Source organism: Crinia signifera, chromosome 9, assembly GCF_055691185.1.
Source record: "Crinia signifera chromosome 9, ASM5569118v1, whole genome shotgun sequence".
Taxonomy (NCBI): domain Eukaryota; kingdom Metazoa; phylum Chordata; class Amphibia; order Anura; family Myobatrachidae; genus Crinia; species Crinia signifera.
In genome coordinates this window covers 150,087,947-150,107,425 of record NC_139225.1, presented here as the reverse complement: position 1 = coordinate 150,107,425, position 19,479 = coordinate 150,087,947, and the positions used below count along the sequence as shown (strand labels likewise).

At 41.5% G+C, this 19,479-nt stretch overlaps 1 protein-coding gene across 1 annotated transcript; it reads left to right on the top strand.

The window, feature by feature from the left end:
• The first annotated feature begins 4,127 nt into the window (after positions 1-4,127).
• LOC146036976 (olfactory receptor 1f45-like) lies at positions 4,128-15,682 on the top strand. Its single transcript, XM_083160801.1, has 2 exons — positions 4,128-4,146; positions 14,745-15,682. Exons 1-2 carry the CDS (start codon positions 4,128-4,130, stop codon positions 15,680-15,682), a joined length of 957 nt encoding a protein of 318 aa, XP_083016927.1.
• The last annotated feature ends 3,797 nt before the right edge of the window (positions 15,683-19,479 follow it).

The following is a 19,479-nucleotide window of genomic DNA, read 5'->3' as shown; positions in this document are numbered from 1 at the left end:
CGGCGAAGGGGGCTGCACATGCGCAGAATGACCTCTGCGCATGTGCAGAACAAAAACATCGGCGGTACGGCCGCACGCGGGCCGTACCGAGCCGAGTAGAATAAGGGCCAAAGTGAGGTCTAAGCCTGCTGCTGCCATGTGGAAAAGCAGAGGCCTAGTTCCTGGATCGTTTGTATGCAAGGAGTGTAAATAGCTTGCTTTTCTCTGCTATGTGTCTGGATAGTTAAACTAGCCACTGTGTGTGTCCAAGGGATTGGTTGCAAAGGAGTTCTGTAGTATATGGTATGGACTCTTTGTATGAAAGAGAGTGTGTTGTTCTCAAAGGGATTCTTGGTATTTGAATGCATGTGTAAGGCTATGCGTGAACATTGTATGGACTCTGTGTATTGAAGAGTGTGAATGCTTTGTGTGATATCATGTGAGAATATCTAGATAAACTATCGGATAAATCCAACTTATATGTAACAAATGTTGATAGCATGATGCTCGGATGGTGTGTGTGTAACAGCATGGGATGTGAGTATGATATAGCAAGGCCATAGATTGTATGTGCCAGTTAGGTGTTCTGTACAGAGAAGTACATTGTAGCTTAAATGATATTAATTGTGTATGCTGCAGGTAAAGTGTGTTTGCTGAATATGCGAGTTATATTGTAAGGATTGAGCGTATCGTATGATGCAAGCTAGAGGTAATTTGGAATAAATGTTGTGGAAAGGAATTATGAACATACAGTCAGTATGTGTGATTGCCAGGCGGAAGTTATTAGTCTTTTGTTAAGGTTTCCTTTGTGTGCCATGTAGTGGAATCTAAGATGGCCGACAGTTACCATAAGATGTTTGAATGCCATGCGGCGGTATCTAAAATGGCGGACACAAAGACTTGGTATCACAAAATGGCTGCTTCTTCATAAGCCACGCCCCCTCCCAGCACTGTAATACACATACACATTATTTAACACTGAGGTTAGCTTTATTTAAGGATGCTGGAATATATAATCGTTATCATGTATAAATACCTGTATTGATATATTTTGTAATCCATGATACAGTTTCATCAGTTTACACTTATAAATAATATTCATTGATTATAAATCTGGACATTCAATTATTAGTTGCGTGCGAAATGAATAAATTAGTTAGACTTTGCATATATAAATAAATGTACTTCAATAGATGGGTGCTCGTCGTGGGATATTATATACTTAAAGATATGCAATATTATGCAGATTTGAGCCGATCAGCAAGGGAGGGATCACATATAAAATAGAAATAATTATTTTAAATTTTTCGGTTTTGTTTTGGGTTCTTCTAATGCTGATAGTCCGGGCCTGCATATGCATAATCTGTAAGATACTAATTTTGGACTTTGGGACAAAAAGGAAAAACATTTATTTATATTTAAATATCAAGATGCAATTCTATAAGTAAATATGTTTTAATAATTTGTTTTTTTCTCATGTGATGGTATCTCCCTTTGATGTTTATCTTTTAAATAATAGTCAGATATGATTGGCAAGGGCTGTTTCAGGTTGAATTGTTTTTTTTTAAATTTGAATTGTTTTATAAGCAGTGCAAATTTTAAATAAATGCACATCTTTTATAAGTGCAGCAGAAGCGGATTATAAGGGAATAATGTATAGCCATAAATTGCAGGTATTTTACTGCAGACCATCTCAACCTGAGAAGGCCATTGTATAATTGTATGTTGCAAAGAACTCTGGGTAAAAATGCTATTTCTACTAAATAAATTTTTTTTATTTTTTTTTTAGTATACCTTTCAACATATGGTAATGAGAATAGTGGGCAAGGTGGCTAAGAGTGTTTAATGGTAAACTTTCATTCCCATAATTGATAGGATTGAGTCATAAGTATTTTAACTTTAGAAAGATGAAAGCAGAGAGAGATAAAATACCAGTTGAGAGAAAAATCAAGTATAGTTAAAAATCAACAAATTCCAAGCAGTATGAAATTTGAATGTTACTCTAAAGTATTAAACCTGAAACTGAAAGTAATTATTACCAAGTTATGATATATAACATTTTTTTTTTATTTTTATTTCAGGCTAAAAGACAGATTTTCTCCTAAGCATATAATACAGCAAAGAAAAAGATTCTTAACTTTTAAAAAGGGCCAGCCAGAGGGTATTTAGATGTAAATTAAGGTGTTGAGACAATAGATTGAACCTGGAAACCTAGACAAAGAACTTCTTTTAGAAAGGGGGCATTTGAATAGGATTGATTTATTTGTTTTTTTTTCTCTCAGCAGCAACTGTAGTATTGAATAGGCTCAATAGACAGAAAATTTCTTTTTGTAACTATTGTGATCTTTACCCCAAATGTATAGGTGCAGGAAAAACTGTAAGAGGTATTGTACTGTGTGGAATTTGTTTGTACCTGTTAAGAGTAAAATTGCATTTGTTTTCCCATGTGAATATGAGATATCTACAGTATTGTAAGAGGTGTTAAATTCATAGTGCCATATCCGTGCTAACCACAAATGTTATAGAAAGAGTGTACTGTTTGGATTTCTTGAAGAATTAAGTTAAATACAAGTGCAAATAGGTTTGCAAAGTATACAAAAGAAGGCGGGACTCGGACACATGGGTGTCAACGTCTGCCGCTCATTGAGACACTGTTTGCGTGACGGACGCATGTGCGGGCACATGTGATTGCCTAGGTACGCTGTACAGGTAAATGCCCAAGGATGGGTAGTGATACTTAATTGAGTGATAATTATAAATTCATACATATTGAGTAAGACTCCTGTTGAGTTACAAACAGGATTCTTTTATTATTGTTCAAAATTCAAGAAATTCAAATAGTATTGATTAAATTCCCATTGATAGTCAAGGGAACACTCGTGTGACATCCATTAACAGAGCTACCGGCCTGAGGAAGATTTTCTGTACAGAAATATTTCAAGTTTAAGCATAAGACCGTAAGATGTATAGCGCCCAGTGTGAAAAATAACTGAGGCGAACGGGTGTGGGACGGACACGACCCAAGCGCAGTGTAGTCCAGTGTAGGACAGGTCCAGTTAGGACAGAGTGTACGTGCCGACGTACACATAGGAACTGCCCCTTCAGTGGAATTGATTCCGCTAGGAGGGTACAAGAAGATATATCGGAACGCACTTGTTTCCGATTAGCTACTTTAGAAATCCGATTTTTGGGGGTATAGGAAAACAAGTTTGTTATACCCTGGAAAAATTGTGCCGCTTCAAGCAAGTTGGCTAGAAGTTCGCTGCTAGTTGAAAGACTTGGTGATTGAGTATCGTACCTCGTATCCTTCGCACCTGCTTGACTGTGGGATGTTCTAGGAAGCTGTAGAAGTGAGTGTTTGGGGAGCTCTCAGATAAGTAATAACCCACCGATATCTATTAAGCTGTGAACGTTTATTCCTGTAATTATGGGTAATAACGGGTCACGCTGTGATAACGTGCATGTTAGGGAGGAAGCAAGCCAGCCAAAAGGAATGGCTGCTTTTATTAAGTGCTGTGGGCACGGTGAACGAGCAGTTGTTTGCCAAATGAAAAAGGAATACACAGGCAGCAAGTTTAGAATTTCCCAGTGTTGATAGCTTCGAACCGGATGAATTACACAATAAGAATTGAAAACAATGTCTGCTCTCATCAACGCGAGGTAAGAGGAGGCATAGTGTTTGTTTAAAACTGTGGTATAGGAAGAGGCAATAGGAAAAGTGATGACACAGATGCAATTAGACTGTTAATGCGGAAGTAGCAATACCCCCCCATTCATATATAATGGGACCAGTTATTCTAAAGTGTCTGATGTAATTGTGAAACTGACTAACCTATACCCTGTGTCAACTCCTTGTTAAGGATTAGTAAGTGTTGACGCAATATTCAAGACAGCTGTCATCGCCGAGACGAGAGAAGTCAAATGTAAGGCGGAGTCAAACAGCCAGAGAGGATGCTGTTTGTTTTTCCCAAGTGGTAAGAGAATGTACAGTTGACGCCAAATTGACAGCTGGAGAAGTAGGTATACTGGTTTCACACTGACTCAGGTAATAAGTATTAAGGTAACAAGATAAATTGAGAATGCCAAATTGTATTTGAAATTAATTACATCCCCAGGTTAATAACTGCTGTAGGTATAGAGAAGCAGAGATGTCGCACAAGAAGAACGGTAACCAGCAAGACTCCTAAATTTTCTTTCTCCCCTTTTAGCAAGTAGATTAAAGATTTAAGAGTAGAACACAATATTACAGCGAACACATGAAGGTTTAGACTATGGTAAGACATACAGGTATAGAACACGAGGAAAGGTAGAGAACAAGATAACATGTTCTATTCAAAGGAGTACTGCATACGATCCACCCTAGGTACCAGGGTAATGACGTATAAGGAAATTTGTTTTTGAAACATGCTTGTTCATTACATGACATATAGTTCCCATGACACATATGTATGTAAACACATAGATATAGGGAAGTGGTTAAAGGTTAATAGCCACCTAGTGGTGACTTGTATGTGATGTAATTGTCAGTCCAGGTTCTTAGGAATCAGGTAAGGAGAAATGGAAGTTAATGGATAGTTTATACGTACTCTCTTTTGTTTGTTTGATTGTCATTGTTTGTTTTGAATGGTTCGGAGAATCAGACATATGTCGTGTAAGGTGTCTAAAGATTTGTTTTTCTGTTAGTTGTTTAGTAAGCCGGAAAGAGCTGTGATTGGACCCGGTAAAATGTGACGCATTGAATTTGGAAACCCCTATTGCTCCTAATTGCATGGAGAGCGTATGGACCTAACATTGAAAAAGTTTCATCCCCTAGACAACGAGATATATATTACAGTGTTTTTTAAATGAGATTTAAAAATCTCAAGATATTGATAGTGTTAGGTCCAGATGTCAAGTAACTGATAGTCCCTAGTGATTAGACGGAGAAGAGGAAAATGAGAGATTGAATATTCTGAATATCTCAGATTTCCTCTAGTCACATTTTTCCGAAGAAGAACACAGATTATCTGGCGCAGAAAACTGTATTTGTAATATATGGAGTGGTATAGAGGTTAAATTGAAAGAGGTTTGGTAGTACAGGGTAGAAATACCCTTAAATAAATTAGAGCGCCACCTAGTGTCAAAAGACAGTAAGGCGAGGGTTAAACTATAGCACTCTGGAGTGTAGAAGCTTCGCAGATGTGGGAGGCGGGATGTTTTTCTAACACTTGGGAAGTTCTTTCTGTTTATGTCTCTGCAGGGAAACAAGTCGACGACAGAACTATCGGAAGTCTACAAGTGGATCGGATGGAATACAAGAAGCCAAGGATGGTAGGGAAAATAGGTGGAAATGCAAAAATATTGATACTTCTTTTTCCTACAGATGCAATGGAGAAGGAGAGATGAGCCCAGCCGTAGACAGATGATGGTCCTCGAGATGACGATTTGGATACCGACAGATGACTAGACAGGAACCCAGCTAGAAAGCCCCAAGAGCCGACGAAATACACAAGCCGACCAAGAGAATGATGAACCCCAGACGACCCCACGTCGTGATGAGCAGAAGACCCACTAGAGACTTTTTTCTTTGGCCCATAGTTTTAATGTCAAGAGACACTAGGAATGACCCAAAAGGGCGTAGAAGGTTTTTTACCCTGGGACCCTACTCAGGTTTTTTTAATCCCCTACTGCCCAAGGAGAAATGACTGTTCTCCACTCTTTCAGGAAATCTTTATAATACTCTGTTAAATTGTTTTTTTTGTTATGTTGTTCATCCATGTTTACCCAGCATCCTTTGTAGGACATATGAAGGTTGTACAACCCTGTACACCCTGCGGTAGGTTACACAACACCTATGCAGGAACACTACACCCACCTAAACAGCTACACATACACTCCCCAAATGTATCATTCAGTCGTGTGTGTCTGGGCTGTGGCCCTACAACTATTGTGAGGTCATAGTCTGGACATGCCGGCGTTAAGTAAATGCCCTCCCCCATTTATTATTAATCTCGGATTAAGCCATTGCGCAAAAATGATACATCCCCTTCTTTATACACATACACATAAGTTCCACCCTTTAAAAATCTTTTTTATCAATGAAAAATATTTTTATGAAAAATATTGAAATTTTATGAATTATGAAAATTAATGCGGAAATTATGCATTATTAATGTGACAGTTATTATAATCTGTCAAATGGGCGACTGTCAATACCTAATTTCTCCCAGCATATAATTTCCATAAATCATAATTATAATCATGCCCACTAAATTAATATAGTCTGAGATAAATATTATTCATATCTCATAAGTAAGGAAAAGATCGAATATTAATTTACATATTTTTAGATATAACATAATGTCATGTTTGGACTCAAAATGTGCGAAATTATAATAACTGTCAGATGACAGTTATTAGAATTCCATATCATATTGCACTCACATGTTATTACAAATCATAAGTTCACATAAGATTTAAAATACAGTAACAGAGGGGCGTGTCTGTAGGCTAATGAAAGGAGGTGAATGAATGGTTCTCTGGAAAGCAGCTAAGCCAGTCACAAGATACTGTAAACATAAGCTAAGTGATACCAGGGAAAGACAATAGGATCAACTCCTCCCCCGAGAGTTCTCTTGAAAGCCAGAGAAAATCAAATAGGTTAGTGTGTGATTTTAGCAGGAGACGGAAGGAGTTATGGGACTGGACTCGCCAGGACATGAGTGAGGGATAAGTATCAAATGTTTATATTACTGTGTATCAGGCATGGCTCGGAATATTGATAATGGATAGAGCTTATTCATGAGAGTATGATTCAGGTATAGAGTGTTGAAGGTCTGAGAAGGTCAAATGATTGGAAGGTATGTGAAACGTGACTGTAAGAGATAAAGTAATGATTGGAATCTGATATATATATATGGGTATGTGTAGATGTTATGAATGTGAGTAAGGATATGCTTAAATTGGTAGATATAGCCGTGTACGTTTACATGTGGATAAAGGCCCTTATTCTGGTTGGTGCGGTCGAGCCGCATATGCGGCTCCGACCGCACCAGACGAATCCCCGCCCACCCTACGGATCGCCACGGCCGTCCGTACACGGACGGCTGGCGATCCGCATAAAAATGGTGGAGGCTACGCCTCCACCATGGTGGGAGCTGCCCCCTGCATTCGATGGTCGTCGACCATCGAAGGCAGGTCCGCACGCCGCGGCAGCTCCCGCAAGCTGAGACCACACGGACAATCGTCCGTGTGGTAGCTTGTATGGGGGCTGAAAGCTGACATCCGGCGACGTCAGCTTTCCGCCCCCATGAGTTGCGTCATGCCCTCATTAGCATGCGTACGCCCCGCGTTTGCATGGGAACGCCCATGAAACGCGGGGCGTATACATAGGGAAATGAGGGCATGAAGCCCCTCACTCCCCTATACGCCCCCTTTGCGGCGTAGTAAATTTATGTGCGGCGAATTCGCCTGCACATGCGCAGATTGACCTCTGCGCATGTGCAGACGGAAAACATCGGCGGTACGGCCGCACGCGGGCCGTACCGCTCGAATCTGAATAAGGGCCAAAGTGAGGTCTAAGCCTGCTGCTGCCATGTGGAAAAGCAGAGGCCTAGTTCCTGGATCGTTTGTATGCAAGGAGTGTAAATAGCTTGCTTTTCTCTGCTATGTGTCTGGATAGTTAAACTAGCCACTGTGTGTGTCCAAGGGATTGGTTGCAAAGGAGTTCTGTAGTATATGGTATGGACTCTTTGTATGAAAGAGAGTGTGTTGTTCTCAAAGGGATTCTTGGTATTTGAATGCATGTGTAAGGCTATGCGTGAACATTGTATGGACTCTGTGTATTGAAGAGTGTGAATGCTTTGTGTGATATCATGTGAGAATATCTAGATAAACTATCGGATAAATCCAACTTATATGTAACAAATGTTGATAGCATGATGCTCGGATGGTGTGTGTGTAACGGCATGGGATGTGAGTATGATATAGCAAGGCCATAGATTGTATGTGCCAGTTAGGTGTTCTGTACAGAGAAGTACATTGTAGCTTAAATGATATTAATTGTGTATGCTGCAGGTAAAGTGTGTTTGCTGAATATGCGAGTTATATTGTAAGGATTGAGCGTATCGTATGATGCAAGCTAGAGGTAATTTGGAATAAATGTTGTGGAAAGGAATTATGAACATACAGTCAGTATGTGTGATTGCCAGGCGGAAGTTATTAGTCTTTTGTTAAGGTTTCCTTTGTGTGCCATGTAGTGGAATCTAAGATGGCCGACAGTTACCATAAGATGTTTGAATGCCATGCGGCGGTATCTAAAATGGCGGACACAAAGACTTGGTATCACAAAATGGCTGCTTCTTCATAAGCCACGCCCCCTCCCAGCACTGTAATACACATACACATTATTTAACACTGAGGTTAGCTTTATTTAAGGATGCTGGAATATATAATCGTTATCATGTATAAATACCTGTATTGATATATTTTGTAATCCATGATACAGTTTCATCAGTTTACACTTATAAATAATATTCATTGATTATAAATCTGGACATTCAATTATTGGTTGCGTGCGAAATGAATAAATTAGTTAGACTTTGCATATATAAATAAATGTACTTCAATACCGACATTAGTAGCGCTAACTATATACGTGCCCACAGCAGTTGCCGACATTAGTAGCGCTAACTATATACGTGCCCACACCAGTTGCTGACATTAGTAGCGCTAACTATATACGTGCCTACACCAGTTGCCGATATTAGTAGCGCTGACTATACACGTGCCCACAGCAGTTGCCGACATTAGTAGCGCTAACTATACACGTGCCCACAGCAGTTGCCGACATTAGTAGCGCTAACTATACACGTGCCCACAGCAGTTGCCGACATTAGTAGCACTGACTATACACGTGCCCACACCAGTTGCCGACATTAATAGCGCTGACTATACATGTGTGCCCACAGCAGTTGCCGACATTAGTAGAACTGACTATACACGTGCCTACATCAGTTGCCGACATTAGTAGCGATGTCTACACACATGCTCACACCAGTTGCCGACATTAGTAGCACTGACTATACATGTGCCAACACCAGTTGCTGACATTAGTAGCGCTAACTATACACGTGCCCACACCAGTTGCCGACATTAGTAGCACTGACTATACACGTGCCCACACCAGTTGTTGACATTAGTAGCGCTGGCTATACACATGCTCACACCAGTTGTTGACATTAGTAGCACTGACTATACATGTGCCCACACCAGTTGCTGACATTAGTAGCGCTGACTATACACATGTTTACATCAGTTGCCAACATTAGTAGCGATGTCTACACACATGCTCACACCAGTTGCCGACATTAGTAGCACTACCTATACACATCCCCACATCAGTTGCCGACATTAGTAATGCTGCCTACACACATGCTCACACCAGTTGCCGACATTAGTAGCACTACCTATACACATCCCCACATCAGTTGCCGACATAAGTAATGCTGCCTACACACATGCTCACACCAGTTGCTGACATTGGTAATGCTGCCTGCCTATACACGTGTCCACACCAGTTGCCAACATTAGTACACTCACACTTTAGTCTGCTGTCCTGGCAGCTCAGTCTCTCCTGTGTCTCTCTTCAGTCTTGCTCCCTCATAGCCCCGCCCTTCCGTCTGTGTAGCCCCGCCCCCTCCGTCCGTGTAGCCCCGCCCCTTTTAGTACTACTGCTGCCCTGATGTATACTATAGGAGCCTGGAAGGAACTCTGTGCCTCCGGCGCTGCTGCGTGCCCTGCAGTGTGATAGGCGCAGCAGCAGCCTCAGAGAGTCAGAGACAGCTGCGAATGCAGAGCAGGGACAGTAGCGCCTCTCCTGCCCGGTGCCTACCTGCTTTGCATCCTCTGCTGAGCGGGTAGCGCCGGCCCTGCCGAAGGCCAATCTCGGGGATCCTAGGAACATCTACAATCCTACAGTACTTACCTCCATTGGAATAATTTGCATACAGTATCCCTGCTTCTGTATTCCTTTAGAATGCAAGCTCAATACTAATTGCTACTTAATGGTATTGGGAGATCGTCATACCCCCATTTGCCACCATTTAGTTGAAGACAAGCAGTTCCATTGAGGATAAGCTATGCCCCATCCACTGGACAATTTACAATATGTTTACAAAACATTCATGGGGGACTTTAATGGGGGGACAACCAGATGATTTCCACCCATCGATGGTATTCAATAACTGATGGTTATTTTCTTGTTTTTGTTTCTACAGAGTGCCGAAACATGGAGCATAGCACCTCCCCTGACACCCACAAAGACCCACCCCCAGCTTCTGATTGGCCCATAGGCCAGTCAGTTAAAGTACAGCAATGACATCCATTTGTTAAACCAATGATAGTCATCAATTGCGTCGTATACAGCCATCTATGTATACCCAACGTATCACAATCAATGACGGCATACCGATGGCCATCCCAAGAAAAATGTGGACTTGATGCCACATCGCATACAGGATGGACAGCCGCCGTGTGGTAACTTATTGCCATAATAAGGGACTTTAATTTGGACTTTAGATATTTTTTTGTCCTTGACTTGTGTATTTTTGTAGATAACATTTATGTATTTTCTACAGTAAGATCCACATGGTATACGTTCATTAAATATAATTAAACTATGTGCTTAGCTCATTATTTAGTTGTTTTGGGAAAAGCCCTCAGGACGCTGCTGCATGTACTCCTGACACAGCCAGTTCCAGGTCTATTTATACGTCTTACGTTTGCCTGGAAATTCTCGGCATTATCTAATGTTCTGCTCCCCGTGTTCTTCGGTTCCCTTCCCAGCCAAACTGACCTCCGCTTACAGCTAATGACAGCCCTGTACCTTCCATCCTTTACCTTCTAATCACAGCCACACTCACATGTCATTTACCCTTTACATTCTCCATCGGACACCTGAACTCATAACTACATTAAAGTACATTAACAATTTTGAACAGTTCCCTTCTCTGCAAATAATACAGGAACACAGGTAAGGAAGGTCAGGCAGTGAGGGCATAGGTTTGGGTCAGGGTTGGATTGGCCAACAGGAACACTGGGAGAACCCCTGGTAGGGGTTACATTATACTACACAGGACCATTAAATACTGTCTACACTGCGTAACAGTATTTATACAAGAGGCTGAGGCCCTGCACTTACTAATGGTTACCCAAGCCTGGAGACTAGCCACTACCATAGGGGAATCTCGATCTGATGGGCCCTTCATGCCCCCAGTGTGACATTGGCCATGGGCATTAGCCCAAAATAGACAGCCTGGACCTTCTCTTCTTCTCTCAATCTTATAGCATCTCCATTGTACTCTGTCACCTAAAGTTTGTTCATTTAAAATCAGATATAATTGTAAAACAATTCTTAATGAATGCGGTAAAGACAAATACCATTATGGGACATGTTGGTAAATGTGGGGCGAGATGTAACAGGGTACAATTTTTTAGACAGCTGAAAATCGCATTATATAACATGCGTCAAATGTGCATTTTTTTTTACAAAATTGGTACGTCATAGAGTGCAAATTTTAACCAATCAGAAATTGCATGCTATTCTTTAGTCACGAAAATGTGTGATTTTTCAGACATGTGCGGTTTTTCAGTTTTTTTGACCCCGTATTTTTGAAACCAGGACTGGTCCAAGAGCCCATTGCTGGTTTCTTAAATACGTGGGACCCCCATGATTGTTTTCCCCTGTATTTGGGGACCTAGGACTGGCTCAATGAGCCTGGTGTGCTGGGGGAGGGGGGGGTCGTTAAATTTTACTTTACAACACTTTTTTGAAAGTACCATGCACAGATCTCATCAGTGCATGGTTCTGTCAAACTCGCCAGCCTGGACCTTGTCTATTTGTTTTGCGATTTTTGGTCATTTTAGGGGTGCCCGAGGACAGTCGCGATTTTGAAGCTTTCTATGAGAAAACATCTGGATGCGATTTTGAATGTGCGATTTTTAGACATGTCAAAACGTGCAAATTTTACGGCAATTCACACGTTACTACATGTGCGATTACTAGTAAATGTTTTTTACCTAAAAAATTCACATGTTCAAAAATCGCACTCTTTTGCATCTCGCCCGTGGTGTTTTTCGATCACACTATATATGCACCCCCAGCCCAACTTATTAAGGTGCAGAGATCAGCTGGGTTTCTTCTATATCTGCTTCTGAAGACAAAATTTGACTTTACACCATAAATGCTCCCGTTAATTTGGGGTTATGCATATACTGTAATGGTGAATAGTGTAATATGCTTATTTTACTTTTCCCCCCCAAAAAATACCATACATTACAATCCATTGAAATCTGCCCATAGCTTTGAGTAGTGAACCTCTATGTACGGCACAATTCAGGTTCCAGGAATTACTCAGTAGGGCGGAGTGAAAAAAATTGAAATTGAGATATTCAAAATCGGCTGTGTGGAAAAGTTGTGACTTGACTTGAGTAAGAAACGTGCAAAAGCGTTTTGATCTGAATCAACATCTTTTGTTTTGGCAAGAGGCCTGAAGTTTCACTTTTTAGGTGGAAATAACGAAACCTATGAAGATGAAGCTCCGATCTAGTTATAATTATGTCAGGACATCTTAGAGTGGTTCATTAATATACTTTAGCATAGTAAAAAACAGTAAGAGCTTGTCCTAGTGCAAAGTGACTGACTTTGGCGGGAGAAAAAATCCCTGATAATTGACCCATTTTCATGGTCACAGTTGTGAATATTGAGTATTTTCTCCTGAACGTGTTTAGAATAGAAGCACAAATACTCTAAATGGAATTTCAGTGACACTGTGTGAAATATAACACTGCATAATGGCCCTTAATCAGACCTGATCGCAGTAGAAATTTGTACTCAAAATAGGCAAAAAAATGCTGCACTGCAGGTGGGGCAGATGTAACATGTGCAGAGAGAGTTAGATTTGTGTGAGTTATTTTGTTTCTGTGCAGGGTAAATACTGGCTGCATTATTTTTACACTGCAATTTAGATTTCAGTTTCAACACACCCCACCCAAATTTAACTATCTCTGCACGTGTTACATCTGCCCCACCTGCAGTGCAGCATTTTTTTGACCATTTTGCAAACAAATTTCTACTGCGATCAGGTTTGAATAAGGGCCAAAAGGCAGTGATACAACAGTTCACAGAAAAGCCTCATTACCTTTTCACTAGTAATATCCTACCAACCTTCTATATAACAGGACAATAGCACATATGAAGTAAAACTGATTATATTTTCCCCAACCTTATATGAATTTAGGAATGTTTTGTGATAGTAATGCCAATCAAGTATAAAAAAAAACCCTGCACTGTTTTAGCAATATATACATTTAAAAAAAAAAAACACATACTATTTAGCATTTTTTGGAGCACTGTGAGTGCGGTATATATTTTGTCTTATCAAGAACAGTGGCTGGTTGTTAGATCTTGCTAATTTCATACCAGTGAGGAGGTAATTGGAATTATGCTGCTCTCTTTGCAGTGCATATACAAAGATAGACAATCCTGTGTACATAAATAAGAAATAACTGTTGGTCTGTTATTGAAAAACAGTAACTGTTACATTAGTATTACAAGTAACAGTGTAAACTGTCTAACATTTCATTTTACATATCACTTCTGTTTATTGACAGAAAAACAGTTTTGCATCCCCTATGCTGGGAACATAAATGAGCTATTGCAGCGGTTCTCAAACTGTGGGTCCTGACCCCAAAGTGGGTCCCAACCTTCTCAGCATGGGGTCGCGACTCTATGTTGCTGACCATCAAGCTGATACATTTTCTAATCTCAGTCAGTGATTCAAGGAGTCCCGTAAATATTTTATTGCCTGATGGAGTCCCAGAGCAAAATAGTTCGAGGACCCCTGAGCTATTGAATGGGATATTATTGAATCAATTTATTTTATTTTTCTAAACATTAGATGTATTTGTTTATTACATCATTATACACTTCAACGTATTTAACTGTTAATATATTGGGTTATCTTTGGCATAATTATATGCTGTAATGCAGCCCATTCATGTTCTCAGCATAGGGGATGCAAAACTGTTTTTCAGACCAATATATGTTTAAAATAAACTGCCACAAGTAAAGACAATAAACAGACGTGTTTTAAATACTGCACCTAAAGAACAGAGTGTAATGCATTGTTACTGAACTTACTGGAGCATTCAGTAAAGTGGTTGTTGGACATTAGAAGACACAGGTGTACATTATTCTATTAAGGCCAAACAAAAGGGATTTACCCTGATTTTTTGCCCCAAGTTTTTTTTCTTAGTCACTTCAACTACGGAGCATCCTCTCCAAAAAAAAAAAATATTCAGGAAAAAACACACAATATTCACTATTGTGACCATGAAAATGGGTCAATTATCAGGGATAATTGGCGGTAAAAAAATACCGCCAAAGTCAGTCACTTTGCACTAGGACAAGTTTGTACGCTCTTTTACTATGCTAAAGTATATTAATGAACCACTCTAAGACGTTCTGACATAATTATAACTAGATCGGAGCTTCTTCATAGGTTTCGTTATTTTCACCTAAAAAGTGAAACTTTAGGCCTCTTGCCAGAACAGAAGATGTTGCTTTAGCACGTTTCTTATTCAGGTCAAGTCACAACTTTTTTACACTAGCCGATTTAGAATTTCTCAATTTCAATTTTTTCACTCCACCCTATTACTCAGTAATATGTATTATTGATCAGTCTTTATAGCTATTATAATAACATCCTAATATTTTGTTTCCCTAGTTCAGTTTGTGATGTTCGTTGGAAATTCCTCCTCTGTCAAGTTTGTGCTTTTGGGATTTTCCGATGTCCCCCTGTTGCGGATTTACCTGTTCTCGATTTTCTTTGCCATGTACCTGGTGACGCTGACAGGAAATCTGATTATCCTCTCCTGCATTGCGTATGACCAGATGCTGCACTCACCCATGTACTTTTTCCTGAGCAACCTCTCCCTGGTAGATATTAGCTTCACCACCAGCACCATCCCAACTCTTCTCTCCACCCTACTGTCCACCACCAGGTCTCTCAGCTTCCCGTCATGCATTACCCAGATGTTTTTCTTTATCATTTTTGGAATCCTGGAGAACAACCTCTTGGCTGTCATGGCATACGACCGTTATGTGGCCATCTGCAGCCCGTTGAGATACACGGCGATGATGAGTCGCGGCCTGTGCATCTCGCTGGTGGTCATTTCCTGGACAGCCGCTTGTTTCCACGCCTTACTGCACACGCTCATGGCGACCACTCTGCGCTACACAGGAATAAAGCACGTGAACCACTTCTTCTGTGAGATCACGGAGGTCTTGAAAATCTCGGACTCAGATGCTACTTCCAACTTCTCTCTTATTCTATCTGAGGGGGCGGTATTGGTGGGTGCACCTTTCATATGCATTATCCTATCGTACATGTTCATCTTGATGGCCCTATTCCGGCTTCATTCTACCCAAGGAAGGCAGAAGTCCTTCTCAACTTGCTCCTCCCATCTGACCACAGTTTGCCTGTTCTACGCCACTATTGTTTCCGTGTATTTCCGTCCATCTTCTGGTGGGAAAAGAGTATCGGGGTTAGGAAACAGGGTGGCTACAATAGGGTACAACCTTCTAACTCCAATGATGAATCCTATTATATACGGATTGAGAAATGAAGCAATTAAAAGAGTAATCAGCAAAGTTTTCCTGTAAACCAACCTTCTAGGGTAGTCTTAGTAGCAGGTTAGTTCCAGGCCATTCCTCTAAACAGAGGTCTATTCTGCTGCCTTGTGAGGGGGAATCCATAATCCCCTTTGAAGTAACCAGGTAAAAGAGTAACTCTTGGGCACAGGTTGGGTAGATGTATGTACCAATTTTCCGGATATTGATCTCATTCAATGTTAGGACCAATAGTGATAAAATTGAGAGTGAATGGTCTGACAAAGGTAACTAACAAAAATATTTATTCCAAAACAGAGGTATTATGAGCAGGTAACATCTCATAGGCTTATGTCTATTCAGTTTCCAAATTATTACGTGTTTTTTGGGTGGCGGACCACTTCTACAGGTAAGGAAATGTGCTGATAAGACGGGTTTCATGGGGGGCTGACCGATTCTACAAGTATGGAAATGTGCTGATAAGACGGGTTTCTTGGGTGGCTAACCACTTCTACAGGTACGGAAACGTGCTGGTCAATGAGGGTTGTGGGGCATCAGAAATTAAGAAGTTTTCTATTGGTGCACTAAAATAGCAGGCGTCTTCTCTGGTCGCAGTATCATGTCCAGGCTATTGGTCCTAATATAAAGATATATCTATCTATTTATATATTTATTGAGTACTATTTGCGAAAGAGCGCTATATAAATAAAACATATATATATATATATATATTAATTTTGTTCAGTGTCATATCAATGTTGGATACTTCCAGAGCTAAAACACTTATTTACTAATATTTTAAAATAATGTAAAAATCTTAGTAAATGTATGTTTTAGCCCTGGAACCCTAACACCAATTAAGATCAATTTTAATTGATCTAAATTAATCAAAATTGGAACCAATGAACAGTGCACTAGTAAATAAACATATGGGTCCCGGATGAAAGGACAGAAATGCATGCACCTGCGGTAACATATGTTTTTCTTACATCATAAAAAATTGTGGCTAATTATATATGTGGGGATACTGGTAACTAGTCAAACTTTAGACCTGCTGGACAAATAATATGGTGGCATCGGTTTATAATTAAAAATAAGCTTGAAAGATCAGCAGTCCAGTGAGGGGACATTCAGTACCTACAGTATCAGCGTTATTACCCTAGCTATAGAGGGGGAAATTTACCAAAATGGATTCGTAAAAAATAGGTGTATTCGTAGGCAGAAATACACCTATTTTTTACACATTTGTATTTTCGGGATTTACAATCCCGAAAATACAACAATTCGTATTCCTAAAAATGGAACATTCGTATTTGTAATTACAAATACAAATGTCTACACCATCGATAGAATACGACAGAAATCACCATTCAAAAGAATGGTGGTTCCTGATGTACTAAGCAGCCGTATTGATAATACGGCTGCTAAGTGGTGTAAAACACCCACGCAAATACGACAGGAAAATACACCTTGATTGTCCTGTCGTATTTGGCTTTAGCCTGCACGGATCAGTCAGATCCATGCAGGCTTTAGTGTTAAAAAATAGAAAAATAAATAAATATTAAAAAAAAACCAGCGTGGGGTCCCCCCCACAGCTGTAACCAGCACCAGGCTGAAGGAGCCGGGGACGGTAATTAAAAATCAGGGAACCCGACAAATAGGGGTTTCCCGATTTTTAACAACCAGCCCCAGGCTCCAGGTCTGGGGCTGGTTCCCAAAATACGGGGGACAAAATGACTAGGGGTCCCCCGTATTTTAAGAACCAGCCCCAGGCCAAACCAGCCAGCAGGGTAATGTCACAGCCGGGGGACACTTATGATATAAGGTCCCGCGGCCAAAACATTAATCCCCTGACCGGTCAGCCTGGCCAGGGGCCCTGGGGGAGTGGGGACCCCCCAATGAAGGGGTCCCCCCCCCTCCAGGACTTACCTGACCAGGCTGAAGCCTGGTGCTGTCCCCGGTGACCCTGGGCTGTGGTCACCGGGCTGATCTTTGTGAAAAAAAAAGAATAAACTATTGTCTAATACTGGGGAACTATGAGTCCCAGCAAGCCTCCCCCGCAAGCTGGGACTTGGAGAACCACAAGTCCCAGCCTGCGGGGCATTAAAGGGCCCGCTGGGTCTTGTAGTTCCACAGTATTAAAAATAGTAAAATAAAACACACTGACACACATTTAAAATAAAACTTTAATACATACAAAGCCCTTACATACTAATACTTACCTATCTTCTTCCCGTAGGTAGCCCTGGTCCTAATGTCCTGCAGTCCTGTGTCGGCGGTCTGCTCCATGTCGACGTCGGCGATGGCGTCGGCGTCCGGAGTCCGACAAAATCCATGGAGGAAGCTGTGGAAGGAAACCATACTCACCTGTCCCAGGGCGACGTAGTCCAGGTAAGGGTTTTTGCAAAAAAACAAACCGACACGCGAAACCAGACCAGACAGATGAGCCGCACGGTGTTTGTGTACATCGTGCGGCTCCGCCTCCCGAATGCCGCTATTAGCCGCCTTGCGGCCTAGCGGCTCCTGATTGGCCACTAGGCCGCAAGGCGGCCAATAGCGGCATTCGGGAGGCGGAGCCGCACGATGTACACAAACACCGTGCGGCTCATCTGTCCGGTCTGGTTTCGCGTGTCGGTTTGTTTTTTTGCAAAGACCCTTACCTGGACTACGTCGCCCTGGGACAGGTGAGTATGGTTTCCTTCCACAGGTTCCTCCATGGATTTCGTCGGACTCCGGACGCCGACAGCGACGTCGACATGGAGCAGGACATCAGGACCAGGGCTACCTACGGGAAGAAGATAGGTAAGTATCAGTATGTAAGGGCTTTGTATGTATTAAAGTTTTATTTTAAGTGTGTGTCAGTGTGTTTTATTTTACTATTTTTAAAACTGTGGAACTACAAGACCCAGCGGGCCCTTTAATGCCCCGCAGGCTGGGACTTGTGGTTCTCCAAGTCCCAGCTTGCGGGGGAGGCTTGCTGGGACTCATAGTTCACCAGTATTAGACAATAGTTTATTCTTTTTTTTACACAAAGATCAGCCCGGTGACCACAGCCCAGGGTCACCGGGGACAGCACCAGGCTTCAGCCTGGTCAGGTAAGTCCTGGAGGGGGGGGGACCCCTTCATTGGGGGGGTCCCCACTCCCCCAGGGCCCCTGGCCAGGCTGACTGGTCGGTAGGGTTAATGTTTTGGCCGCGGGACCTTATATCATAAGTGTCCCCCGGCTGTGACATTACCCTGCTGGCTGGTTTGGCCTGGGGCTGGTTCTTACCCCTAGTCATTTTGTCCCCCGTATTTTGGGAACCAGCCCCGGACCTGGAGCCTGGGGCTGGTTGTTAAAAATCGGGGAACCCCTATTTGTCGGGTTCCCTGATTTTTAATTACCGTCCCCGGCTCCTTCAGCTTGGTGCTGGTTACAGCTGTGGGGGGGACCCCACGCTGTTTTTTATTTTTTTATTTAATTTTTCTATTATTTTTTACACACTGCAGCCTGCACGGATCTGACTGATCCGTGCAGACTGCCTGTACGAATTCGTATTAGCGGCCGTATATATGGCCAGCTAATACGAATTCCTACGACATCGGTGGGTTACAAAGCAGTCATATATGACTGCTTTGTACATTCCGCTCCGGAACACGACTTTGCATACGACTGAAACAGTCGTATGCAGTCGTAGGGGAAATACCAATACGAAAAACTAGGTTTTTCATATTGGTAAATTTCCCCCAGAATGTTTGGAAATCATGAGTACATTGTTGCATTGTAACCAATAGGAATACTATTGGCCCAGCAGTTTTGGATATAGAAGAACTCCTATCATTGTCAATTTTATGACAAATACGCAGTTTTT